The 27,502-nt window shown below is 46.0% G+C and overlaps 1 protein-coding gene across 1 annotated transcript in view; it reads right to left on the bottom strand.

Annotated features, from left to right (window-relative positions):
* Window positions 1-928: 928 nt before the first annotated feature.
* MMP17 (matrix metallopeptidase 17) overlaps window positions 929-27,502 on the bottom strand; it is a 71,930-nt gene continuing 45,356 nt past the window's right edge. Inside the window, exons 4-10 of the mRNA XM_043979248.1 lie at window positions 24,186-24,469; window positions 23,071-23,247; window positions 19,208-19,307; window positions 10,691-10,773; window positions 7,637-7,789; window positions 4,060-4,317; window positions 929-2,914 (exon numbers count right to left, since the gene is read on the bottom strand). Of these exons, the coding sequence (XP_043835183.1) occupies window positions 2,577-2,914; window positions 4,060-4,317; window positions 7,637-7,789; window positions 10,691-10,773; window positions 19,208-19,307; window positions 23,071-23,247; window positions 24,186-24,469 (1,393 nt within the window). The 3' untranslated portion in view covers window positions 929-2,576. The remainder of the gene's footprint in view (window positions 2,915-4,059; window positions 4,318-7,636; window positions 7,790-10,690; window positions 10,774-19,207; window positions 19,308-23,070; window positions 23,248-24,185; window positions 24,470-27,502) is intronic.

The following is a 27,502-nucleotide window of genomic DNA, read 5'->3' as shown; positions in this document are numbered from 1 at the left end:
CATCCCTGAGGTGCCAGCCCTGCCAACCCACCGGCCTGTGGGCCAAGACCCCAGTGACCCCTGCAGGAACCACAGAAAATCAGGCTAAAAGCACTAAGCAAGTCCTGAAATTGAGATCTAAACACCCGGCTGTTTCCAGTCCCTGTCCCAGCTGCTGTCTCTGCTGCCCCCTAGTAGCGAAATACACAAATCGTCGTTGCATTTCCCCAGTTCCTCTGGCCCTAACCTATCTCAAACCCTGTCCGGGACCACATTGACCCATGGAGGGCAGGGCTTTCTCCAACGAAGCATCTTATCACTCCACACTTCAACTAAGGCAGGGACAGACTTAGGGGTCACCGGGCATGGGAGAGAACTCTCCCTCTCTACCCTGCCCTCCCTGCCCCATGACTGCCAAATCCTGGCATGGGAGAAATAGCCCTGGGCTGCATAGTCATAGGTCATAGGCTCTCTACCTGGTTCTGAAATTGATGTGCTCTGTGACCTTAGCCATCATTTATCCTCTCTAGGTCTCAGCTCCCTCTTTTGTAAAATTCAGGGTGGGAGGCAAGGGGTGGATCAGGTTTCCAACTTTTTTGGTCTTAAAAAATTATGCTGGGGGCAGCTAGGAGGCACAGTGGATAGAGCACTGGCCCTGGAGTCAGGAGTACCTGAGTTCAAATCCGGCCTCAGACACTTAACACTTACTAGCTGTGTGACCCTGGGCAAGTCACTTAACCCCAATTGCCTCACCAAAAAAAAAAAAAAATTATGCTTTATTCTCTTAAAAGTGATTGAGAGGGGCAACTAGATGGCGCAGTGGATAAAGCACCGGCCCTGGATTCAGGAGTACCTGAGTTCAAATCTGGCCTCAGACACTTAACACTTACTAGCTGTGTGACCCTGGGCAAGTCACTTAACCCCAATTGCCTTACTAAAAAAAAAAATTAAAACAAAAAAGTGATTGAGGATCCCCCTCTAACCCAAGAGCTTTTGTCTATGTGGGCTATATCTATCAATATGCATTGCATTAGAAATTAAAACATCAATATTTATTGTAAAAATAGTTTTGACCTTGCAGACCCTCCAAAAAGGCATCCCACTTTGAGCACTGGTGGATCATAGACATAGAGATAGAAAGGACCTTAGAAGTCATGTTGTACAACCCCTTCATTTTACAGATGAGGGAACTGAGGTACAGGGAGAAGTGATCTGTCCAGATGAACATACCTAGAAAGTGTTTGATGTTCCCTAGAGTCAACGCCCACCCTCCAGTTGGAGACTCATCCCAAGGTTACAGACTTCCCAGGGAGGGGTGGCTGGGTGGGGCAGTAGTTATATTCCTGGACTTGGAGCCAGAAGAGACCTGAGTTCAGAAACACAGACACACTCAGGGCTGACAAATCGAGAAGCAGGATGAGTCTACACGGCAAGAAAGTCAGACACCAGAGCTGTATACAAAGCAGGAAGAGATTGTGTTTGATTCAAATAGCACACACAGAGACAATGAGGCCATCCCCAGATGTGTGCCTCTTGAAGACTGCCCAACCAACTGCTCACCCCTCGCCCGCCCTTTGGGAAGTTTCTGCTGAAGGTGGAGAGATGGCCAAGTGTGGGGGACGTCGCGTCCTGTCTCCCCTGGGAGAGATGGGCCTCAGAGCCAGACCAGCCATTTTTAGCAGGGGCCAAACCACTCCTCACCTCCTGTGGGATTGAGCTGTTCTTTGATCGGTGCGTCTTCCTGGCCGGATTCTATCCCATGGAGCCTATGCCTCTCAGGTGGGAAAATTCCAGGGATAAGGCTGTCTTGGAACCTGGGGACACTCTGACTGCAAAGATTTGGGTGTTTCCAAATAAAAGGTGAATAGCAAGTTGTGTTTCTACCCTGTTCTCCCATCTGAACTGTGAGGTTAAGATGGCCATTTGGGGAGATGGGATGAGCTTACTGATGCTTCCTGCCACTCAGATGAGAATGGGAAGACTCCTTGGGGGGATAATGGAGTGTGTTTGCCTGGGGGTTCCCTTTCCCTGAGGGAAGAGATGATCACTGCCCAGGAAGGGGCCCAGACAGTGGGGCCTTTTGCTTCAGATAGAGGGTTATGGGTAAAATATGTCGAGTGAGATTGGTTTTCCTGGTAGAGGCAGCTTCCTGGGCTCTGGGGCTTGGAAGAGTGAGTTAAGGGCCTCTCCCATACCTCTTCCTGTGTCTAATAGCTCTGAAGATTTACTGACCACCTAGCCAGAGTCTGACCAGCCCCTCCAGGAAGGAGGAAGACGATTGTGTTGCTTGCTGTTTCCCACCCTGCCCCACCCCGGCCTGTTCCAGGGGCCTCCTGTTTCGGTGAGGCCAGGATAGATGGAAGAGCTTTGGACCAGGGGTTGATAGAGGCCTCATCTTTAGCTTCAAGGCTGAGTTAAAAGAAGAGAGTTGATTGCAACTCCAAACGGCGCCATTTTCTCCTGGAGAATCTCTCACCAGCCCTGGGAGGAGGAGGGGGAATCCCTGTCCATAGTGTTGGCTGTGAGTGGTCCCTGGCGGGGAGCGGGGGTGGGGGGGGACCCCAGCTCTTCCCTCTCCCAGCCCAGCTTCAGTGGTGTCATAGCACTGTGGCGGCCATCAGGGCTGCTGTCCAGAGGCTGGTCAGTGCCAGCTGGGCCGTGAGCAGCTCGGAGATGTGCCCCGAAGAGGATGCAGTGGATGTGCAGGAGCAGACCTCATAGCCGCTGTCCGAGCGGCTCTCGTCATGCTGGCCGGGCCTCGAGCGGGCCCCAGTCCTGGCTCCCTCAGCTCTGACTTCATTCTCAGGGCCATCGGCCTGAACGTCGCCGCACACCAGCCAGTCCTTGGCAGTGGACTGTGGGTAGCCAGGTGCGGCCTCCAGCTCACTGTCTAGTACTTTCCAGTAGTCTTTGCCCCTGAAGAAATACGAGGCCCCTGGGGACAAAGACAAAGACATCCGTCCATGGGGAGGGTGTTGGGACTGAGATCAGCCCTTGTGCCCAGTACTCCCACCCTTCCAGGCCACGGTTTGTTCTCCCCTGGAGGCTGGGCCTGAGCCTACCCTGCAGGGGTCAGAATCAACTTCCCATCAGAAAGGACTGTCTAATGTTGAGGTTGTTAGAAGGAATCTTCTCTGATCAGGGCATGTGGTGTGTATGTATGTATGGGTATGTGTGTGTAGTCTATACATCTATCTAGGTTTCTGTAGCTGTGTATCTGTGTGTCTGGGTATACATGCATATGTTTCTCTGATGATGTACGCATGCATGTTTGAGCATGTACACATGTCTAAGAGCCTTAGTAGCTATACCATTGAGAGTGGGAGGATCCGATCTCACAGTAGAACTACCCCATGGGTGACTAGCTATCTCCTGGGGCCCCAGGGAACTCCCCTTGTTCTCTGCACCTCACTTTTTTTTTTAATTTAGTGAGGCAACTGGGGTTAAGTGACTTGCTCAGGGTCACACAGCTAGTAATTGTTAAGTGTTTGAGGCCAGATTTGAACTCAGGTACTCCTGACTTCAGGACTGGTGCTCTATCCACTGTGCCACCTAGCTGCCCCTATAACACTCTGTCTTACTCTGTTCTTGTCTTATATCTATGAGTTATGTCTTCCTCCTCCAAGACTATGAGTTCCCTGAGGGCAGGGCTGTGTTCTGGTCGTGTCCACTTCTGCCTCTCCTCAGACAGTGAGCTCCTGGGTCCCTTTGTATGTACATGTATATAGGGGCTCATGCCTTCCCTTCTCAGGTTACCTTGTATCTACTTCCTATGTGTTTTGTCATATAGCACCTATGATTGCATACATTGTCTCCTTCATTGGAATGTAAGCTCTTTGAGGGCAGGGACCAGTCACTTTTGTGTTTGGGATAGGTATGTTGTCCTTGGTTTGTTTGTTTATATTTGGTCCTCTGGGTTCTGGTTCTAAGTAATCTCTAGCCAGAACCACTCGATGGGGCCCTGCTGAGCCACAGCCGAAGGACAGACACCAGACTTGGGGCTGTAGACTTGAACTGTGGATGGGCAACATTTCTGAGCCCTTGATGGACAAGCCCCGGAGGCCTTGTGAGGGGACTCACCATCGGACCAGCGCATGGCATCATCCAGGATGCTGGGGATCCCCCTCCACAGAGGGCTCTCTGCGGGGTACCCGGGGTCCATCCTCCGAGCATGGTCATCATAGCGCCAGTACAGATGGTCCTTAAAGAAATAAGTCTTGTCATTGTGGGCCCAGGAGAAGGCGGCATCGATGCCGCCTGGCGGGAGGCTGAAGTCGGAGACAGGCCGAGGGTATCCTTCCTCAACGTTATTGTCTTTAAAGACCCAGTATCTGTCTCCTGGGGGGAGAGGAAACAGGCATGGAGCAAGAAAACGGCAGCTGTTCAGTGGTGGGAGCTTGGGAAGGAAGGGGTAAGGGAGGCAAAAGGGAGGGACTAGTGGGGATGGGAGGGACTAATAGAATAGAGCTAGAATAGAGCTGCCCCATGGATGGATGGATGGAGTGCATCTAACAAGGCCTGGTGACCCCACCATCCCCTCAGGCTCTCGATCCGTGGGGTCCAGCAGAAAGACCATGGCACTTAGAGTTGGAGGGCTTTGGTTCACACCCTGTCTTTGCAGACAAACCTTTGTGATCCCGGGCAGATCATTTGCTCTCTCTGGGCCTCCATTTCCACACTTATAAAAAGAGGAGGCTGGTCTAAATCAGAGGTGTCAAACATGCACATTCCAGGCCCCAACACTCCTGAGTTCAGCCCCAACCAAATTAAAATGTAATTGGGAAATACTGAACCAAGTAAAAAGAGAGTATAAAACATAGAAAATAGCACATATTAAAACTAAGTCAAACTCTGAGGCTAGCAGGGATTCTTCTGAATGGATCAGTGGGCCCTTCTGCTGTTTAAATTTGTCGCCACTGGCTGGGGTCTCTTTTAACTTGAAATCAAAGACCCCTGTCAGCTTTCCTTTCACAGCCAAGGAAAATTAGAACTGCTCTCCTTGCCTTATTCCTCTCCTCTCACTCATTCCTCAGCCCCCTTGCACTTAGGACTCCAACTTCTTCACTGGCTCAAAGTGCTCTTTCTTTCTTTCTTTCTTTCTTTCTTTCTTTCTTTCTTTCTTTCTTTCTTTCTTTCTTTCTTTCTTTCTTTCTTCCTTCCTTCCTTCCTTCCTTCCTTCCTTCCTTCCTTCCTTCCTTCCTTCCTTCCTTCCTTCCTTCCTTCCTTCCTTCCTTTCCTTCCTTCCTTCCTTCCTTCCTTCCTTCCTTCCTTCCTTCCTTCCTTCCTTCCTTCCTTCCTTCCTTCCTTCCTTCCTTCCTCCCTTCCTCCCTTCTTCCCTTCCTCCCTCCCTCCCTCCCTCCCTTCCTCCTCCCTCCCCCCTCCCTTCCTCCCTTCCTCCTTTCCTTCCTTCCTTCCTTCCTTCCTTCCTTCCTTCCTTCCTTCCTTCCTTCCTTCCTTCCTTTCCTTCCTTTCCTTCCTTTCCTTCCTTCCGGGCATTGAGGGTTAAGTGACTTGCCCAGGGTCACACAGCTAGTAAATGTCAAGTGTCTGAGGCCGGATTTGAATGCAGGTCCTCCTGAATCTAGGGCCGGTGGCCGGCAGCCACCTAGCTGCCCCTGAAAGTGCTCTTTCCAAGGTTGCCAAAGAGCTCCAAATGGCCAAAGCCAATGGCCTCTCCCTTCTGAGTCCATTCACCACCCAGATGCCAAGTTGATATTCCTGAAGCATAAGTCTCACCATGTCACTTCCCTCTCAAGAAGCTCCAGTGGCGACCTTTTGTCATTAGTATAAACTACAGGATCCTTTGCTTGACATGTAAAGCCTTTTACTGTCTCTGACCTGCCTGTCCAGACCTATTTCACCTTGCTCCCTTTTGATTAGGTGGTGCAGTGGATAAGGTGCTGGGGCTTCAGGCAGCAATGCTCTGAGTTCAAATCCAGCTCTGGGCTACTCACTTAACATCTGCAAAATGGGGATGTTGTTCAGTTGTTTGTCATATCCAACTCTTCTTGACCCCGTTTGGGGTTTTCTTGGCAAAAATATTGGAGTAGCTTGCCATTTCCTTCTCTAGCTCATTTGACAGATGAAGAAACTGAGGCAGACAGGATTAAGTGACTTGCCCAGGGTCAAACAGCTAGTAAGTGTCCGAGGCCAGATTTGATCTCATGAAGAAGTCTTCCTGATTCTAAGTTCAGTGCTCTATCTACTGTGCCACCTACCTGCCCTAAATTGGGGATAATAGTAGCTACTTCCCAGGGTTGTTATGAAGATCAAATGAGATAATATTTGTAAAGCACTTACCGAAGTGGCTGGTATATAGTAGGCACTTAATAAATGCTTGTTTCTTTCCTTCCACCATAACTTCTCAGTGCAGCCTATATTATATAAGCTTTAATTTTGCTGTTATAACACACTGTTGACTAGTCTTGAGTGTGATGTCCATTAAACTCCCAAGATTTTTTTCAGACGACTTACTGTCTAGCCATATCTCTTCCATTTTATGCCCATAAAGCTGATTATTTTAGGTACTCCAGGCACACATGATTTAATTGCTGGTTAAAGGAATTGTACAGGGTTGTATAGCCCATATATGTCAGGCTTTCCAAAACTCTGAGGCCTGTCCTATATTCACTATGCTGTGCTGTCTCTATTCATTTTCATTTATTAAAGCAACACTTTTTTTTTTTGAGAGGCACACAACAATTTATTAAGGTCACCTTGGGAGAATCCTAGGTCTTCAGCATCCAGTGCGGTCCCTCCCAGGGACTAATTCACCCAAGCTAGTTCACCCAAAACTATTGTTCTGTGATATCTCTAAAACAGTTAAGGGAAGGCAGTTTGGGATCCAGATTTAAAGTAACCAGGGAAAATGGTAAACAAATGTGAGACAGGGAAATGAGCACACAGCCAGGATACAGTTTCCTTGGTCAACAGACCAGTTTATTATTGTTGTTGTTTGTCCTTCATTCTCTAAGAGGACTGTGACATGGGGTGATCTTATAACTTGAACTGAATTGGATTGAAGTGAGGGAGGGCTGTGCAAAGTCACCAACCTTACTCTCTCCTCCAGAGACATCTGGGTCCAGTGGCAAGATACATCAGGATGACTGGAGGTGACCCCAGATGTTTAAGGCAATTGGGGTTAAGTGACTTGCCCAGGGTCACACAGCTAGTAAGTGTCTGGGGTGAGATTTGAACTCGGGTCCTCCCAACTTCGGGGCCAGTGCTCCCATCTAGCTGCTCCCAAGAGACCAGTTTAAGGGGTGAGGAATGGGCTAGGGTAGGAAAATCTTTTTAGAATTGGGTAACAAAAAATAAAAACTTTAAATTAAAAAAATATATCTATGAATTTTGTGTTCTATATTTTAAAAAAATTCCCAGAGACCCAGAAAGAAAATGGGAAAAAAACACAACCCAAAACCTTTAACTGGAAAGAAGAAAAAAAAATGATGGAAAATCAGCTAGGGGAATGAATAATTATGTCTAAACTTGAGAACTGGAGCCACAGAGGATTGTGTGTAAAGAAATCTCCACCCTAGGATGTTTCTAAGCAACCCTTTGTTAATCCTGTTCTGGGGCACTTGAGAAGAACCAAACAGTTTCTCGATTTCAGACCTGTCCTTGCATCTCTCCCTAGGTCAGGGTGGGAACCTCTTACCTTTAAAGAAGACAATTTTATGGTCACTGGTTCTCTCATAGACAGCATCCACACTATCCAGGTGGAGCGGGAGACCCCTCCAGAAACGGTGGATCTGGGCAGGCTGTAGAGAAACCAGGTGCCTGTCCCGGGTCAGCCTCCAGAAATACTTGCCTGGGAAGGGAAAAAGGACATGGGTGTGGGTGAGCACGGCTTACCGGAGCTTGCTCCCTTCCCCCTTATCCTCCCACCCATCTGGAATACTCAAGATGAATTAAAAAAAATTCATAGCTAGAAGAGACTTTTTGAGAACCTCTAATGTAAACCCTTTCAGAAGCTGGTGCAGTGGATAGAGGGCTAGGCTTGAAGTCACTTAAATGACTCAACAACGGGGGCAGCGAGGTGGTGCAGTAAATAAAGCACCTGCCCTGGATTCAGGAGGACCTGAGTTCAAATTTGGCCTCAGACACTTGACACTAGCTGTGTGACGCTGGGCAAGTCACTTAACCCTCACTGCCCCGCAAAAAGAGAGGGGGGGAGGGAGGGAGAGGAAAAGGTGGTGGTGGTGGGGAGAGGCAAACAACAGTCTCATTCCTAAGGAGCTTACAGTTTAATAAGAGATACAAGAAGCAAACAACTGTGTGCAAATGAGATGTGCTGGGTAGCTAGGTGGCACTAGGTGGCGCCAGAGTGCATAGATTGCCAGGCGTGGAGTCAGGAAGACTTCATCTTGCAGGTTCAAATCCAGTTTCAGACACTTACTAGCTGTGTAACCATGGGCAAGTCACTTCACCCTGTTTGCCTCAGTTTCCTCATCTTTAAAACGAGCTGGAAACAGCAAACCACTCCAGTATCTCTGCCAAGAAAACCCTAAATGGGGTCACAAAGAGTCAGACATGGCTGAAACGACCTGACAACAAAGATAAATTGGGGAAAAACGAGTGTAGTTGAAGGAGTATCAATGTGCAGGTTTGAGCCAGCTAGTAGGAGTGCAAGAGTTGAGGAAGATAATAAGAATCTGAATGCTCAAGGCACTGAGGAAATAAGGGGCGTGTCCTGGAAGTTGGCAGACATCAGCCCCCTGAATTTTCCATGATACCATATAGCGCTTCATCTCTCGGATACTCAGATTCCTTGTCTACAAAGTGAGGGCGGGTGGATTTCTACAAGCCCTTCAAGGATTTTCACTGGTTGTCTCTCATGTCCGGAACACTCTCCACCCTTCTTTGTTTTTTGTTTTTGTTTTTTTGTTTTTTGGTGAGGCAATTGGGGTTAAGTGACTTGCCCAGGGTCACATAGCTAGTAAGTGTCAAGTGTCTGAGACTGGATTTGAACTCAGGTCCTCCTGACTCCAGGGCCAGTACTCTATCCACTGCGCCACCTAGCTGCCCCTACCCTTATTTCCATCTCTTGGTTTTCTGCAAATCCCAGCTAAAATTCTTTCTTTGTTTCTTTTCTTTTCTTTCTTGGAATGAGGGTTAAGTGACTTGCCCAGGGTCACACAGCTAGTAAGTGTCAAGTGTCTGAGTCTGGATTTGAACTCAGGTCCTCCTGAATCCAGGGCCGGTGCTTTATCTACTGCGCTACCTAGCTGCCCCTGTCCTCCATTCTCTAAGAGGACCATGACATGGAGGTGAATTGGATTTAAGTGAGGGAGGGCTGTGCAAGGTCACCAACCTCACTCTCTCCTCTCCAGAGCCATGTGGGTTCAGTGGCAAGAGATACACACACAGGGCAGCTAGGTGGCGCAGTGGATAGAGCACCGGCCCTGGATTCAGGAGTACCTGAGTTCAAATCCGGCCTCAGACACTTAACACTTACTAGCTGTGTGACCCTGGGCAAGTCACTTAACCCTAATTGCCTCCCTAAAAAAAAAAAAAAGAGATACACACACATATACATATACATGTATATATATATATCTCAATATATGTCAATATATGTCTATATATTGAGATATATCAATATCTATCTCTATATCAAAGTAGCTGGAGACGTCTCTGGATGTTTAAGGCAATTGGGGTTAAGTGACTTGCCCAGGGTCACAGTGTCTGAGGTGAGATTTGAACTCAGATCCTCTGGTCCTCTACCCACTGCCCCACCTAGCTGCACCCTGGTACATAGTAGGCATTTAATAAATGCTTGTTGACTTGACTGTAATTATCCTGATCTTACAGATGAGGAAACTGAGGCACAGAGAAGTTTAAGCCACTTGTTCAGTCACACAGCTAGTAAGCATCCAAGGTCTTTCTGCCTTGCAATCCAGTGCTCTCTCCACCATGCCACACTGCCTGGAAAAGGAAGAAGGCACTAGGTGGCACTAGTGGAAGCCAGTTCTAGGTAGGTATATTAGGAGCACAGAAACATCAAGTAATCAGTTAACAAGCATTTTTTTGACCACTAGTATGTGCCAAGTACTGCTCTAAGTGCTGGGGATACAAAGTGACAGAGTCAGCCAAGAATAGGGAGAGGCAGGGGTGTGATGGATTCCCAGTGCTGGGGAATAAGCACGCATGCACACAGGTGAACACAGAAATACATACATATTTATAGTTCCCCACATAGTAACAAAATGCACATGGTATTTCAAGGTTTGCAAAGCATTTTGCAAACATCTCATTTGATTTACACAACAACCCTGTGGGGTAGTGCTATTATTATCCTCATTTTTCAGATGGTGAAAACGAGGCTGAGAGTGAGGAAGTGACTTGACCAGGGTTATACAGTTAGAAAGTATTGGAGGCAGGATTGAAACTCAGGTCTTCCTGGCTCCCAGTCCAGCAGTCTATCCATTAGGATACCCAGCTTCCCACGGCACAGAAACCCACAACCGCTGATGTAGTCACCTACATAAGGGCCCATTTATGGGAGTGATGCCTCACCATTCATCTTCACTAATTCGACTGATCTTTCTCCCTCAGAAACCTTCTCCCAGGGTCCATTTCCCTTCTCACCCTTGGATTTTCAGCCCCATTCTAGGCTTTGATGGAAGTGAGGACACATGTCAACTCCTAATCTCCCCGGTCCTCAGTTTCTCCCATGTTCCAAATTGATACCCACTCTCCCTGCTGCTACCTTTGAAGAAGAAGGCTTCCCCTCGGATCTGGGCCACGGCATCAAAGTTAGCAGTGCACCGATGGGGTACGTCCTTCCTTACCCTGTGGAGAGACCCCAGCCCCTGTCTGGTCAGATGAGGTCTTTCTCAAAGACACCAGCCTCCCCCTTCCCCTCCCTCCACTCTGGATAATGCAAAATACCAGATAACCTCCCCCAAACCTGGATAATTCATAGGATCATAAGACCTAGGGATCATTTAGTCCAACCCTGATAAAAAGTAATCAGGAAACTGTGAGTAATTTAAAAATCAACAGGGGACAATCCAAAGTGCCAAGGAACCCAACAGTAATTTCTCCCAGCCTCTGGGTTCCATGATGTGAATTTTTTAAAAAGTTTGATTTGCCTTCCTAAATATTTTTCTCTCAATTATTAATATGAACCTGCCTTTTCTGAGCCTCTACTCATTGTTTTTTAGTTTTTTGAAAGGCAATCAGGGTTAAGTGATTTGCTTAGTGTCACACAGCTGGTAAGTGTCAAGTATCTGAGGTCAGATTTGAACTTAGGTCCTCCTGACTCCAGGGCCAGAGCTCTATCTACTACTCAGTTTTAAAAAACAAAAACCAAAAAACTATGGAGAAGTACTTCCTTAGCATAGCGTCTAGTACAAGTTTATTGATTGGATGGAAATGGTGTTGAAAGATTGAAGAAGGACAAATGTCCAAATTTTATAAAGGGGGAGAATGGGAATGGGGTCTACAAAAGATAGTCCAGTGGGCGGGATTTTGATTCTGGTAAAATTCTTGCACATATATATTATGTAGGTCTCTGGTGGAGTTCCCCGGGGGTCTATGCTTGGGCCTGTGCTGTTTAATAGTTCTATCAATCACTTTGATAAAGGTATATTGCCTGGGGGCAGCTGGGTGGCGCAGTGGATAGAGCACCAGCCCTGGATTCAGGACTACCTGAGTTCGAATCGGGCTTCAGACACTTGACACTTACTAGCTATGTGACCCTGGGCGGGTCACTTGACCCCAATTGCCTCACTAAAAAAAAAAAAAGATATATTGCCTGTTCCTAACATTTGCAGGTGACATAAAGTTGAGAGGGATTGCTGAAATGTTGGATGACAAAACCAGGATCCCAAAAAGATTCTGACTGGCTATAAAATTTGGTTGAATCTAATAAGATGAAATTTAATAGGCTTATATATCTGGGTTTCATAAAGTCAACTTCACAGGGATTCCGAGGGGTTCAGTGGAAGAACAATGGCTTTGGAGTCAAAGCACCTGGGTTTAGGGCAGCTAGGGAATGCAGCAGATAAAGCACTGGTCCTGGAGTCAGAGAGACCTGAGTTCAAATCCTGATTCAGAGACTTACTAGGTGTGGGACCCTGGACAAGTCATGCAATCTCTGTCTGCCTCAGTTTCCTAAAATGGGGATAACAGCACTTACTTCCCAGGGTTGTTTGAGGATAAAATGAGATCATGTTTGTAAAGTGCTTAGCGCACTGCCTGGCTCTCAGTTTAATAAATGCTTTTAAAAAAAGTCTTGGGGGCAGCTAGGTGGTGCAGTGGATAAAGCACTGTCCCTGGATTCAGGAGGACCTGAGTTCAAATCCAGCCTCAGACACTTGACACTTACTAGCTGTGTGACCCTGGGCAAGCCACTTAACCCTCACTGCCCCGCCCCCCCCCCCAAAAAAAAGTCTTGTCTTGTGACCTTGAGTAAGCACATCCTTCCTGGGTCTCAGTTTCCTCATTGGTAAATGAGTTGAACTATGGATCTCTGAACTATGTAAATGATTAAACTATCTATCTCTGAGGTCCCTGCCAGCTCTAAATCTATGTATGATTCTATACAAGATAGAGGAGAAATGGTTCAGACAGTGGTTTGTCTGAGGAAGATCTGGGGGTTTGAGTGGACTGCAAGCCCAACTGCAAGAGTCTGATATGGCAGTCAAAAAAGCCAGCGTCATCTGAAATTGCGAAGAGGTATAGGATCAAGGAGAAGGGACTTCTGGTTCTTCTCGACTTTGCCCTACCCAGACTCCAAAAGGAATATTAGGTTCAATCCCGGGATGCTGCATTTTCAGAGGACCATGGCAAGGTGGAGGGAATCTTTGTTGTATGAGAATCAGGTGAAGGATCTGGAATTGTTTAACCTGAAGGAGAGAGGGCTCATAGGGACCCTAATTTCAATCTTCAAGTATCTATCTGAAGGGTTATCCTGTGGAAGAGTTCTGCTCATTCTAAGGAGTGGTGCAAGTTGCTTATAGAGAGGACAATTTCAGCTTAATTTAAGGGGAAAAAACCCTTACAGTTACAGTTGGTCAGTCAGTCAACAACAATGAGCCTTCATCGAGTACCTACTATGCACCAGACATTATGCTAAGTGCTAGGGATGCAAAGAAAGGCAATTTTTAAAGCCCTTACTGTGTGCCAGACAGCTGTCCCAAAGTGGGTTGGGCTGCTTTGGGAAAGTTTTTTTTTTTTTGGTGAGGCAATTGGGGTTAAGTGACTTGCCCAGGGCCACACAGCTAGTAAGTGTCAAGTGTCTGAGGCCGATCTGAACTCAGGTCCTCCTGACTTCAGGGCTGGTGCTCTATCCACTGTGTCACCTAGCTGCCCTTGCTTTGGGCAGTTTTTGTTTTGCGAGGCAATGGGGGTTAAGTGACTTGCCCAGGGTCACACAGCTAGTAAGCGTCAAGTGTCTGAGGTCGGATTTGAACTCAGATACTCCTGAATCCAGGGCTGGTGCTTTACCTACTGTGCCACCTAGCTGCCCCTCTGGGCAGTTTTAAGGATAGTTTCATCCTCAGATGGTAGAGGAGCCAAGAAGGGGGAAATTCTATAGTGGGTCTGATGCTCGTTGATAGGGAAGAACTAGTGCTTGAGTAGGAACAATGGGGAAAGGTGAATACTCCCTCTCAGAGACTGTGATGGAGGAGGGCAGAGCCAGACATAGTCTGAGGTCTGCTCTAGATCTGGGGAAAGTTGATTTGAAAGGGTTCAGAGAGAAGATACGATCTCACCATAGGTTCACAGTCCCTCGTCATCTTCCTAACTTCTCTGGCTTCTTTCAAGTCTCAACTAAAATCCTGCTTCTGCAACGACCCTTTCCCAATTCTCCTAAATTCTAGGGGCTTCCCTCTGTGTTCCCTCTTACAAGAATCTCGTTTGTATCTAGCCTTTTGCATGTCATCTCCTCCATTAGACTTTGAGCTGCTTGAAAGCAGGGATTGTTTTTTGACTTTCTTTGTATCCCTAGCACTTAGCACAGTGCCTACCACATAGTAGGCGCTCAATGGAGGCTTGTTGACTGACCAACTTCACCAACTACAATTCTACAGGGGAGGGCAGCCCAGGAGAAGTAGGAAATGCTCAAGAGTAAAATTCTGAAGACAAAAAGGGAAATGCTCCAATGAAGAGGGAACAAAAGGAAGTTGCAGGAAGAGATCCATGCAGAGGCACAGGGAACTTAGCCAATTGATTCAGATTTTTAAAAGGTACAGGTGATTCTGTGGATGCTGCCACCTTGAGCCCACAGCACCTACTGGACACCAACCCTTGCCTTCCTCAGCCCAATCATGGCCAGGCTCATCAAGAGCTTTGATATCACTGTCAATAATAAAGCCCTGGGAGGATGCATTTTCCAGCTATTTGGAGAAAAAGTTCTGGAGATGGGAGGAAATTTCTGTGGTTTGAGCCCTGAGAGAGAAGGGATCTCACTCTCAGAGTCATTCTTGGGTTCCTGTGTTGGGATGGTGACTTCACATTCCGTTATGGTGCTTGTAGCAAGTGCATTCATGGGGAGAAATTCACAGAGAACTTTATCCTGAAGTTCACTGGCTCCAGCATCTTGTCCATGGCAAATGCTGGGCTAGACATACTTGGGTTTTGGTTTTGTATCTGTATTGCTAAGGAGGATGGGTTGGATGGAAAGCATGTGATCTTTGTCCAGGTGAAAAAAAAAGTATCACCTTGAAAGAAACAATGTAATGCTTTGCATTTTGGGATGGTCGCTGATTGTGGACAACTCTTATAAATTGTGTGTATGTGTGATACCAAAACATGTCTTCTATAGCTGAGGAGAGCAATCCACCTCCCTGCCCTCATACCTTGTAATCCTTGTTCTCTCACTTGATGCAATTCCCTTTGAATTTTATTTTTCTTTTCTTTCACTTCTTCTTTTTTTTTTTTTTGTGAAGCAACTGGGGTTAAGTGACTTGCCCAGGGTCACACAGCTAGTAAGTGTTAAGTGTCTGAGGTCACATTTGAACTCAGGTACTCCTGAATACAGGGCCAGTACTCTATCCACTGAGCCATCTAGCTGTCCCTTTTCTTTCAATAATTTCTTCTGGCCAGACTGCAGAATTAAGTAAATGATTATAAAATAAAAGCATATATATATATATATACACACATATATATATGTATGTGTGTTTTTACCTATATCTCTATTACTGAAGTCAAGAAAACTCATCTTCTTGAGTTCAAATCTAGCCAGCCTCAGTAGCTGTGTGACCCCAGCAAGTCACTTAACCCTGTTTTCCTCAGTTTCCTCATCTGTTAAATGAACTGGAGAAGGAAATGGAAAATCACTTCAGTATTTCTGCCAAAAATACCCCAAATGGGGTCACAAAGAGTTAGAAACAGGCAGCTAGGTGGCACAGTGGATAGAACACCGGCCCTGGAGTCAGGAGTACCTGAGTTCAAATATGGCCTCAGACACTTAACACTTACTAGCTGTGTGACCCTGGGCTAGTCACTTAACCCCAATTGCTTCACTAAAAAACAAAAAAACAAAACAAAACAAAGAGCTAGAAACGACTGAAAAACAACAACAAAATATGTATAAAACCCACCTTCTACAGGAAGCCTCCCCCAATTCTTAATTCCAGTGCTTTTCCTTCTTTTAATTATTTCCTAGTTATCCTTAATATAGCTTGCTTTGTTTGCATAGTGTCTCCTCCATTAGATTGGAAGCTCCTTGAGGGTAGGGACTGTCTTTTGCCTCTTTTTGTATCCCCAATGCTTAGCACAGTGCCTGGCATAGAGAAGGAGCTTAATAAATGGTTATTAAATATATACATCTAATATATGGAGTGCTGGAAAGAAGGAATTTAGTTACAAGAGATTCCGCTTTCACAGAATCATTCCTGATATCCAGAAGATGGAAACAAGAGTAAATAGAAGAAAAAAAAAAGGGGGGGTAGCTAGGTGGCGCAGTGGATAAAGCCCCGGCCCTGAATTCAGGAGTACCTGAGTTCAAATATGGCCTCAGACACTTGACACTTACTAGCTGTGTGACCCTGGGCAAGTCACTTAACCCCCATTACCCTGCAAAAAAAAAAAAGCGTAAATAGGAAACAATGAACACAGATGCATGGGATAATATGGTAAGGAAAGCTGTCAGGTAATAAAGAGGGTTGTTTTTTTGTTTTTTGTTTTTGCGGGGCAATGAGGGTTAAGTGACTTGCCCAGGGTCACACAGCTAATGTCAAGTGTCTGAGACTGGATTTGAACTCAGGTCCTCCTGAATCCAGGGCCAGTGCTCTATCCACTGCGCCACCGAGCTGCCCCCCCCTTTTTTTTTTTGCGGGGCAATGGGGGTTAAGTGACTTGCTCAGGGTCACACAGCTAGTAAGTGTCAAGTGTCTGAGGCTGGATTTGAACTCAGGTACTCTTGAATCCAGGGCCGGTGCTTTATCCACTGCGCCACCTAGCCGCCCCCTTTTTTTTTTTTTTAAAGCTGCTCTGGGGAAAATAGGAAGCCCCCAGAAGGAGTCTGGTTGTTGTTCAGCACTGTCTGACTCTTCATGACCCCATTTTGGGTTTTTCTTGGCAAAGATACTGAAGTGGTTTGTCATTCCTTTCTCCAGCTCATTTGACAGATGAGGAAACAGGCAAACAATTGAGTGACTTCCCCAAGGTCGCACAGCTAGTAAGTGACTGAGGCCAGATTTAAACTTAGGTCTTCCCGACTCCTGGCCCAGCTCTCTATCCACTGTGCCACCAAGTTGACTCCAAAAAAGGCTAAGGTCTACTGTTTGGGTAGATGGGGCGATGATATCTGATGTGAGAGAGAAGGCTGAACTGCTTAGTTCTGATCTTGCTTCAATTTCTCTGCCAAGATGAGTGACCTTTGTATACAGGAAATGACCAAACCAAAGTGGCTGACAAGGAGCAGATACTCAGGATAAATAAGGAGATAGCAAGAGGGTCTCCTACAATTTTTGTGGAAAACATGGCAAGCCTGTGGAGCAGAAGGTAACACAGTAAGGATTCAGAACTGGTCAGATGGTCAGACTTATAAAGTAGTTAATGATTCAACGTCAATGCGGTTGGAAGTCTCCAGTGGAGTGCCCTTGGGATCTACGCTGGGCTGTGTACTGTTAAACATTTTAATTCTTATTTATTTATTTACTTATTTATTTATTCATTCATTTATTCATTCATTCATTCATTTATCTATCTATCTATCTATTTATTTATTTATTGGTGAGGCAATTGGGGTTAAGTGACTTGCCCAGGGTCACACAGCTAGTAAGTGTTAAGTGTCTGAGGCCGGATTTGAACTCAGGTCCTCCTGAATCCAGGGCCGGTGCTCTATTCACTGCGCCATCTAGCTGCCCCCTAAACATTTTAATTCTGACCTAGAGAAAGGACCGCTACTCAAATTTGCCGCTGGCATAAAGCTGGGAGGGATAGCCAATGTATCGGATAATGGTGCTGTGATCCAAATGGATCTTGACAGCACTGAGCTGAATCTAATAAAATGAAATCCAATAGGGATAAATGGAAAGACTTATGCTTGAATAAAAAAAAAAATCAACCTCACAAGTACTAGCTGGGAGAGGTGTGATTATACAGGATTTGGTCTTTAAAAGTCTTGGGGGTTTTTTTTGTTTTTTTTTTTTTTAGTGGATTGCGAGCTCAGTGAGTCAGCAATGCGATGTGGTGGCCAAAAAGCCACTTTGATCTTGGGTTCATTAAGGAGATGCATGGCTTCCAGGAATGAGGAGGTGATCGTCCCACTGTCCTCTGTCCTGGACTGTATACAACTGGAATATGGAATCGTGTTCTGTTCCGGGCACTAGTTTAAGAAGGACACATCACTAAATGGGAAAGTGGCCAGAGGAGGGGAACTAGGGTGGTGAAGGGCGTTGAGTCTGTCTCATATGAAGGAACTGGGGGTTTTGAGTTTAGAAAAGGGAAGATGCCAGGCAGAGGGGGGACCTAATTGTCTTCAAAGTATCTGAGAGGTTGACTTGTAGAAGGGCCTAACTTGTCCTGTTTGTACCAGGAGAAGAGAAGCAGGAAGGGTGACTAGAAGTTGTCAGGAGACAAAGTTAGACTCAGCATCTGGAAAGACTTCCTAAGGACTGGAGCTGGCCCACAGTGGGAGAGGCTGCCTGCTGGGGAAAGGGGGCTGCCCCTCCTCGGGGGTCTTCGAGCAGAGCCTGCACTGATCACATGCCTGGAATCACATCTGCCTCATAGCCTTTCTCTCTTCCTCTAACTCCCAGCTCAGGCCTCATCTCCCACATGATGCCTCCTGACTGCTAATGCCCTCCTCTGAAAATAGTCTTTTTTTTCCCCCCCTTTTTTTTTTTTTAGCAGAGCAATGAGGGTTAAGTGACTTGCCCAGTGTCACACAGCTAGTAAGTGTCAAGTGTCTGAGGCTGGACCTGAACTCGGGTCCTCCTGAATCCAGGGGTGGTTCTTTATCTACTGTGCCACCCAACTGCCCCCCGAACTAGTAATTTTATAGCACTTTAAGGTTTGCAAAGCACTATACATACATATGTTGTTTCATTTCATCCTCACAACCATCCTGGGAGGAAGGTGCTATTACTATCCTCATTTTACAGATGAGGAAACTGAGGCTGAGAGTGCCTTGCTCAGGGTTACAAAGCTAGTAAGTATCTAAGGCTGGATTTGAACTTAGTTCTTCCTGATTCCAGGTCCAATACTATATCTACATTGCATGTATGTATGTATATATATGAATGCATGCACATACACATACATATATGAATGTGTGAATGCATACCTGTATGATGAGGGTATATATGCATATATGTGTGCATGTATATGTGTATATATACATGTATATATGTGTAGGTCTGTGTATATACTCACTTTATCTTTATGATATATATGTATTTTATATGTATTTATTTTTTGTCTTGCTACATAAGCTACTTGCAAGTAGAGATTGTCTCATTTTTGTCACTTCAAGCCTAACACATATTTGTTCATTGGTTGGTTCCTTTCAGGTCAGAGTTGGAATAGATGACCCCTTTAGTCCCTTCCAAATCTGAGATTTTCTGGTTGGGTTAGGGGTAGTAGAAGGGCACAGTTGTGGGTTGGGGGGTCAGAAGCAACCATTCCCTTTCAACAATCTTCAGAGTGTAGAATCTGCATTCAGATATTGACATAGTTAAGGAGACACTGTGGCTCTGAGGATTTTTGTTGGGTGGAAAACTCTGCCCCCATCCCCCCACAACTTCATGGTGACTTCGTGGCTTACGGTATGGTGGTGCGGTTGTCTGGGAGCTCTGGGAGAAAGGGATGATCCTCAGTCTCGGTGACCTCTGGCTTGGCCGTAGGAGAGACTGACTCCCGGACACCTATGGCCAGAGATAAGGAGAGACGTGAGAAATTTTGCAGTAACTCCTATCCAATCCCCCTACTCCAGTCACCTCTCCCACTGGTCTTCCCCAAGGCCCTTTCTTCCCTAAGCTCTCTGACCAAGCCAGGACCAAAGAAAAGGAAAAGAAAAGAAAACTTTTCAGAAACCCCAGCAAAATCACAAAATGCTGAGTAGGGACAGTGCAGTATAGAGGGCCTGGAGCCAGGACGCCACTCACTCCTCACTTACTCGTTTTAGGAATTTGGACAAGAACTCTAATTTTATTGCAGAAATCTCCAACATCATTTGCTTTAAAAAATTATTACAGTGCTTCATGAGCACCACAGGAAAATAAACTTCAATCAAAAAAGCCACTCAACATCACAATTCCTGTTTGAGCCTCAGTGTCCTTCTTGTAAAATAGGGCAATAATATCTCCCTTCCTGAGTATTGTGAGGATGAAGTGAGACCATTCTTGTCAATCCCCCTCTGAAACATCTGTGGAATCCATCCCCATCTTCCCTACTGCAGCTGCAGCTAGCCTAGTCCAGGCCCTCATTACCAATGACTTGAATGACTGCAGTTGTTTCATCCTAAATCTTCCAATCTGATTTCTCCCCCTCTAATGCATCCTGTTTCACATCACTACCACATTTATCTTTCTGACACATCCATAGATCTATCTGGCCATATCTCTTCTCTGCTCAAGAATCTTCAGTGGCTCCCTATTACCCATTGAGTAGCCTGGCTATCCACCTCCTGAGAGAGAACTGATGAACTCTGAATGCAGATTGAAGCATATGCGTTTTTTATGTTCTTTTATTTTTGTTGCTTTTTTTTGCAACATGTTTTGCATAACTTCACATGTATAATGGGAATCCTATTGCTTGCTTTCTCAATAGGTAGGGGAGGGGGCAGCTAGGTGGTACAGTGGATAGAGCACTGGCCCTGGATTCAGGAGGACCTGAGTACAAATTTGGCCTCGGATACTTGACATGTACTAGCTGTGTGACCCTGGGCAAGTCACTTAACCCCAATTGCCCCACCGAAAAAACCAAACCAAAACAAATAGGTAGGGAAGGAAGAGAACTTGGAACTAAAAAAAAAAAAGGATGATAAAAATTGTTCAGGAGTTTTTCAGGTATGTCTGACTCTTTGTGACCCCATCTAGGATTTTCTTGGCAGAGATATTGGAATGGTTTGCCATTTCCAACCCATTTTATAGATGAGGAAACTGAAGCTAATAGGGTTAAGTGTGATTTGTCCAGGGTCACACAGCTAGTAAGTGTCTTGAGGCCAGATTTGAACTCAAGAAGATGAGTCTTATGTTAAAAATTAACCAACAGTAAAGAAAAGGGAATCTAAAATAAGAAACATTTAGAGAAATATAACCCTTTCCCCCCTAAAAGAATCCTTCACCTGGTATTCTAGGGGCTCTACCTCCCTCAACTTTCCATCCTTATCTCATATCATAGCTCTTTGTGCACCCCACAGTTTGACCAACCAAACTGGTGTTTCTGTCTCTGTCTCTTTTTTTTTTTTGTAGGACAATGAGGGTTAAGTGACTTGCCCAGGGTCACACAGCTCGTAAGTGTCAACTGTCTGAGGCTGGATTTGAACTCAGGTCCTCCTGAATCCAGAGCCGGTGCTTTATCCACTGAGCCACCCAGAGGTCCCTCTGTCTCTGTCTCTTTACCATGTTCTGTGCTCTCCTGTTTCTGTGCTTTTGGGATCAGACCATTCCTGTGCCTGGAAATGCTCTCTTATCTATCTCAAATGTCACTTCTAACAGGAAAACTTCCTAGATCTTCTTCCTTCTTGGAATTCTCCAAACTCTTTGTCCTGTCACTCATAGAATTGTAGCTTTAGACCCAGAAGGGACCTTAGAGGTCATCTAGTTCAACCCCTCCATCCTATAAATGGACCAATGAGGACCAGGGATGTGACTTGCCCAAAGCTACACGCTAACATACTTACACAATAGCATTTGTGTTAGTCATTTGTTTCAGCTTCATTCCCTACCTAGACTTCAAGCCCTCTGAGGACAAGGACAGAGTCTTAGCTTAACTTTGTATCACTCAAAGTGATTTGTGTCACTCAGTGTTTTAATCACTGAATTAACACAGTGCTTGGCATACAGTAAGCACTTAGTATGTTTGCTGAATGACTGATCTGTAGAATGAATGGTGTAGTAAATCTGTGGGGCATGACCTAGGTTGGCATCATCGGAATTCTCCAGGTGATGAGATGAGGGATCAGAAGTCCCCCCTCCTTCTTGGCTGCCTCTTCAAACAAAAGCTTCCACACTGGTTTGACCACCAATTTCCTGAAAGGGATTTCTGCTCTTGGGCCTCCCTTTTCTGACTGGTGACCATGGTGGCACTGAACATCATGTCTATTATTATCTCCTCTCAGGCAGGGACTATCTTTACTTTTGTATTAATATCTCCAGAACTAAGCAAAGTGCTTGGCACATAGTAGGCTCTTTTGCTCTTAATATAGTATTTTTCCCCAATTACACTTAAAAATGATTTTTAACAATAATTTTTTGGGGGGTTTCCATTGCTTACAGGTAGTTTTTTAAAAAAAGTAATAAACATTTTTATTTATAATTTTAAGTTCCAATTTTTATCCCTTTTTTCCTCCCTACTCTCCCCCTTCCCTGAGGCAGCAAGCAATCAGATATAGTTAACATTCATTAAAAAAAAATTGAGTTCCAAATTTTCTTTCTCCTCCTCTTACCTCCCCTCCTCTGTAAGATACTAAGCAATCTCATATAGGTTATATATGTGCAATCATGTAAAACTTATTTCTATATTAGTCATGTTGTGAAAGAAGCAAACAAAAAAATAAACCATGAAAAAAATAAAGTAAAGAATAATATGATTCAATATGTATTCAGACTCCATCAATTCTCTGGATGTAGATAGCTTTTTTTTTTCATCATGGATCTTTTGGAATTGTCTTGGGTCATTGTATTTATGAGAATAGCCAAGTCATTCACAGCTGATCATCATACAATATTGCTATTACTGTGTACAATGTTCTCTTGGTTCTGTGCATTTCACTTTACATCAGTTTGTATAAGTCTTTCCAGTTTTTCCACATAGTAGGCTCTTAATAAATGTTTTCCCCTCTCATTTATTCTGAATTTTCTTTGATTCTTTAAAGTTTATAAACAAAGTCTTACCCTAGTTCAGAAGCTCAAACTTGATTTTACCTATCTGTCTTTTGATGCTGGCTGATGATGCTCCCTTTATTATCAAGACATTGAATACAAAGTCATTGAGCTCTGCTGGCCACTTTTTTCACTACTGGGCTAGTAGCTTATCTACAAGGATGAACGATGACCTGGGTGGTTTGGGTTCTGCCCTGAGTGGAATCCAACTAGCCCTTGAGACAGAACCCTGGGTATAGACTAGGGGCAGATGCTATCTTTGCCCTGGTCCCTATGCCTTGGCCACTGGCTCAACCACTTGCACTTGCTTTAGCCCCTGGGGCTTGGAGCCCTCCTTGGCATTCTTTCCCCTGATCTTTCGTTGAAATCTCCAATCTGGCTGAAGTGAGCCTGACCAGTCCAGCGTGACCACTTGGTCCCACAACCTGCCTGGCATCACTGCCCCACACCCCCTTGTTGGAATGGCTATAAAGTCTGCTCTAAACTTCAGCCTCAGATGGGAGGTGGGGAGGCTGCAGAGAATTCAGGGTGGGTAGAACATGATGTCAGCAGAAGAGAAGGTAGGGCTGGGTGCCAAGCTCACCGTACAGTTGCCAGATGCGGACTTTGTCCTCGTAGGGCAGGTCATATTTCAGGGGGTCGCCCACGGGACCCTGATAATAGGGTCTCATGATGGACTGTATAGCTGAGATGTGGGTGAGCCCGATGGCATGGCCAAACTCATGGACAGCCACCGCAAAGAGATCCGTCCCATGAGCATCTGAGGAAACACGAGAATTACCTGTCAGCTCTCAGGCCAGGCCAGCACAGGGCTGAGGGGTCCCTGGTAGCCAGGTCATCTGTTCCAAGCACAGGATTTTGGCTTAGGCTTTTTATTTCTGGGTAAACATGCAAGAAAGAGCCTCAGAGCTTAGCACAGTATCTGGCATATAATAAGCACTTAACAAATATTTATTGATTGACTGATTGATTGAAGAGACCCAGGGGACTCCCTGGGATGTCCACCTTCAACTTTTCCATTCTAAGTCTTGATTGCCCAGAGACCACTACAGGGCCCTGGTCCTGGAACCCTTGCAAGATTCCTTCTCCCATTGGTCCTGCCCCAGACTCTGCCCACTATTGATCCCATCAATATCTCTACTTCCCCAAAGCACATTCTAACGGGCCCTGGGCCTTTCTGTTGGCCTACTCGCTGTTCCCTTATAAAGACCACCAGGTTTCTCCATCTGCCCCACATCTGAAGTCTCCCATATGTGTTGTTTCCCTGATAAGAACGTGAGCTCTTTGGAAGCAGGAGTTGTCTAGATTTCTTTTTATATTTCCTGCTCCTGCCACATCTTAAGTGCTTAAAAATGTTTTTCAATTCCATTCCGTGCCTGTGTGAACATGGATGCACAGAGGTACGTGAGAGAATATGGTGGATGTGTATCTGGTAAAGGGCAGGAAGAGAAAGGAGGGGAAGGAGATTGTATGGGACATGGTGGGCTTCCTTAGGCATATGGAGCAAGCGTGGTTTCCTGAGACTATATGCTCAACACAGGCTTCCCAGGATGTATGGTGCCAATGTGGACTTTCTCAGGCCTCGTGGAGTTAGTGGATTCCTCAGGGCCATGAGGGATCAGTGTGGCCTCCTCAGACTAGAGAAGGTTGATTTGGGATCCCTGAGCTATGTAGGGTCTTCCCCGGCTTGCTCCCCACCTGAGGATCGGAACGTCCAGGCTTCATCATCATCGAAGTGGGTGTCTCCAGCGGTGTGGTGGTCTCCGGGAAAGAAGGCATGGGCCACAGTGCCCCCAGGACCATCAAAAGGGTAGCCATCATTGTGGTCCGCCTTGGAGAAGTCGATCTGGATGTCAGCGTTGCTACCTGCTACCTCGTGGAAGTTGAGCGGTGTGATGTCACTCCACACCTTGAGGGCATAGTACATGAGTGCCCGGACCGTGTCCCGGCCCAGTGAGGAATCCCGTGGGAATGTACGGACCCTGTCAGAGAGCAGAGGATGGCAAAGTTTGAGCACATCTGACCTCTGGCCTGGTCTGAGGCTGCCCTCAGGAAGCCCCCACCCCCACTCCAGTCAGAGGGCCTAAATTCTCAGCATAGGGGCTTCATTTCCTTGGGGTGTAACTGTTGTCCTCTCCTGGCTTTGCCTCTCAGGGTAGAGACCATGTTACCTCCTTCCTCTCTTTCCTTCCCCACACCAAGACGGGAATGTGGAGAATTTGAACTGTCCACTGGTGGGAAAGGGTTGTCCCAGGAGGTAATGGACTTCTCCTTGGAAGCCTTTAGACAAAGGGTGGTGCTGGACGACCACTGGTTAGATATATGATAAAGGGAATTAAGAAGCAGCAGGAAATAGTGCACAGGACACTAGACATAAGGAAGACCTGGGTTCAAATCTTCAATCAGATATATACTAGTGACGGGCAAGTCGCTTAAAAAAAAAAACTTAATTGTGCCTCAGTTTCCTTACCTGTAAAATGGAGGAAGGGGCCGAACTTGATGGTCTTTGAGAAATTTATCATTTATTCACGAATTCTTGTTTAGCTACAGGTTGGACTAGATGGCTCCTCTGGTCCCTTCCTAACTGTAGGACTGTGACGAGTAGGTGTCTTTAGTGATCACAGATTTTTTTTTTTTTTTAGTGAGGCAGTTGGGGTTAAGTGACTTGCCCAGGGGCACACAGCTAGTAAGTGTTAAGTGTCTGAGGCCGGAATTGAACTCAGGTACTCCTGACTCCAGGGCCCGTGCTCTATTCACTGCGCCATCTAGCTGCCCCTAGTGATCACAGATTGTATGGGGCAGTGAGGTGGATAGAGTGCTGGGCCTGGAGTCAGGAAGAACTTGAGTTAAATTTTTGGCCTCAGACACTTCCTAGCTGTGTGACCTTGGGCAAGTCACTTAACCCTGTTTGTCTCAGTTTCCTCATCTGTAAAATGAGCTGGAGAAGGAAATGGCAAACCATTCCAGTATCTCTGCCCAAATGGGGTCATGAAGAGTCAGATGTGACCGAACAACAACAAAAGCAAGATGGGACCATAGATGTCATCTGGCCCAAACCCACTCATTCCACAGATGAGAGGGAGGTATGATGACTTGCCCAGAGTCACACAGTAATAAGAGGCAGAGGGAGGATTCAGACCCAGGTCCTCTGATCAAGGGCTATTTCCACTATACTATGTTGTGTTATGTGGATGAAGAATCAGACTTGTACCTTGGACAGGACCAGGGTTAAAAGGAGAAAGCTTCAAATGTAAGGAAACCCTACTTTTTTTTTTCTTTCTTTTTTTTTTTGGGGGGGGGCAGGGCAATGAGGGTTAAGTGACTTGCCCAGGGTCACACAGCAAGTAAGTGTCAAGTGTCTCAGGCTGGATTTGAACTCAGGTCCTCCTGAATCCAGGGCCAGTGCTTTATCCACTGTGCCACCTAGCTGCCCCCAAGGGAACCCTTCCTGATGCTTGGAGCTGCCCCCCAGCAGAGTGGGCGGTCTCTGGAGGAACCAGATTCCCCTTTCCTGGAAGTCTTCTGGCCCAGGCTGGATGACCTCTCTTTGGGGAAGGTTGTGGAAGGGTTCCAGATTCAAGCGCAGTTTGTTCTGGGCAGTGGCTGAGATGCCTTCCCGCTCTGAGATGCTGTGACTCTGGGATGGAGAAAACCTCTGGATGCCGTAAATGCCTCACAGACTTTGTTCTCCTCTAATGGGGACCATGGGGGGCAGGGTGGAGGTAGAGGGTATCAGGGAATCAGGCTGTGCAGGGGGAGCAGAAGAGGACCCCAAGAGAAACTGGACCAATTAGGTTCAAGAGAAAGATTTCTTTTTCATTTTAAATAATCAAAACGATCTATCTTCCCTTTCATAATGCTCTCTATATCTTGTTTGGTCTTAAATTCTTCCCTTACCTATGTTGGACTGCTATATGGATCCCTACATCAGAGAGAGTAGAGGGGAGGATAAGAGGGAGGGATAGAATTTGGAACTCAAAACTTAAAAAAAATGTTAAAAATTGTTTTAACATTTAATTGGGGGAAAAGAAAATATTATTTAAAAATAAAATTAAAAAGAGAAAGATGATTTTTCAGGAGCCTTCTATCTGTGATTGCCTATGAATCTCTGAAATCTCTATTTCTTGTTAGTGCGGGTATGAGCACAGGGAGGGGTGAGTCAGCTCCTGAGTGTGTGACTGAGGCTTTGTAGGGCTGTTCCTTTAGTCTACCCTTCACCCAGGTGCCAAGTGGCAAAGCCAGATTTTAATCTGGCTTCTCAGACTCCCAAGTCAATGTTCTTTCCATTATACCATACTGTTTGGTCAATGAAGGAGAATCTACTCCCCCTCCGGTGAGGGGAACCTTTTACCTCCTGAGGAGGTAAATCAATCAATGGCCCAATAACTCCAATAACTGTCCCTCTGACTTCCCAAGTCCCAAACACTCCTTTCCTGACCACCACTATAGGTGATGTCTTCTCCTATTAGAATGTAAGCTCTCAGGGTTAGCTAGGTGGCACAGTGGATAAAGCACTGGCCGTGGATTCAGGAGGATCTGAGTTCAAATCCAGCCTCAGATACTTGACACTTACCAGCTGTGTGACCCTGGGTAAGTCACTTAACCCTCATTGTCCTGCCAAAAAAAAAAAATAGAACGCGAGCTCTCTGAGGACAGGGACTGTCTTTCTTGCTTGTATTTGTCTGTTTGGTGCCTTGTACAGTGTCTGATGTGTTTAATGCATGCTTATTCATTTCCAGGAGGATCATAGGTTTAGAGCTGCAAGGGACCTTTGAGGTCCCTTGAAGGACAGAGGAAACTGAAGGACAGAGAAGTTAGGTGATTCTCCCCAGGTCACAGGGGCAGAATCAGGATCTGAACTCAGGTCCAACCCTCTTTCCACTGAACCAAAGAGGCTGAGTTTCCAGGGTCTTAGGCACTGGCTGTGGCTTTTTCTGTCTTGGGAAGGGATCATAAGATTTTAGAGCCAGAAGGGACCAAAAAGACCATTGCCAGTCCAACTCTCCTAGATGATG

This window comes from Dromiciops gliroides, chromosome 1 (assembly GCF_019393635.1).
Source record: "Dromiciops gliroides isolate mDroGli1 chromosome 1, mDroGli1.pri, whole genome shotgun sequence".
NCBI classification, from domain to species: domain Eukaryota; kingdom Metazoa; phylum Chordata; class Mammalia; order Microbiotheria; family Microbiotheriidae; genus Dromiciops; species Dromiciops gliroides.
The sequence above is the reverse complement of the archived record's forward strand: the minus strand, read 5'-3'. Positions and strand labels throughout refer to the sequence as shown.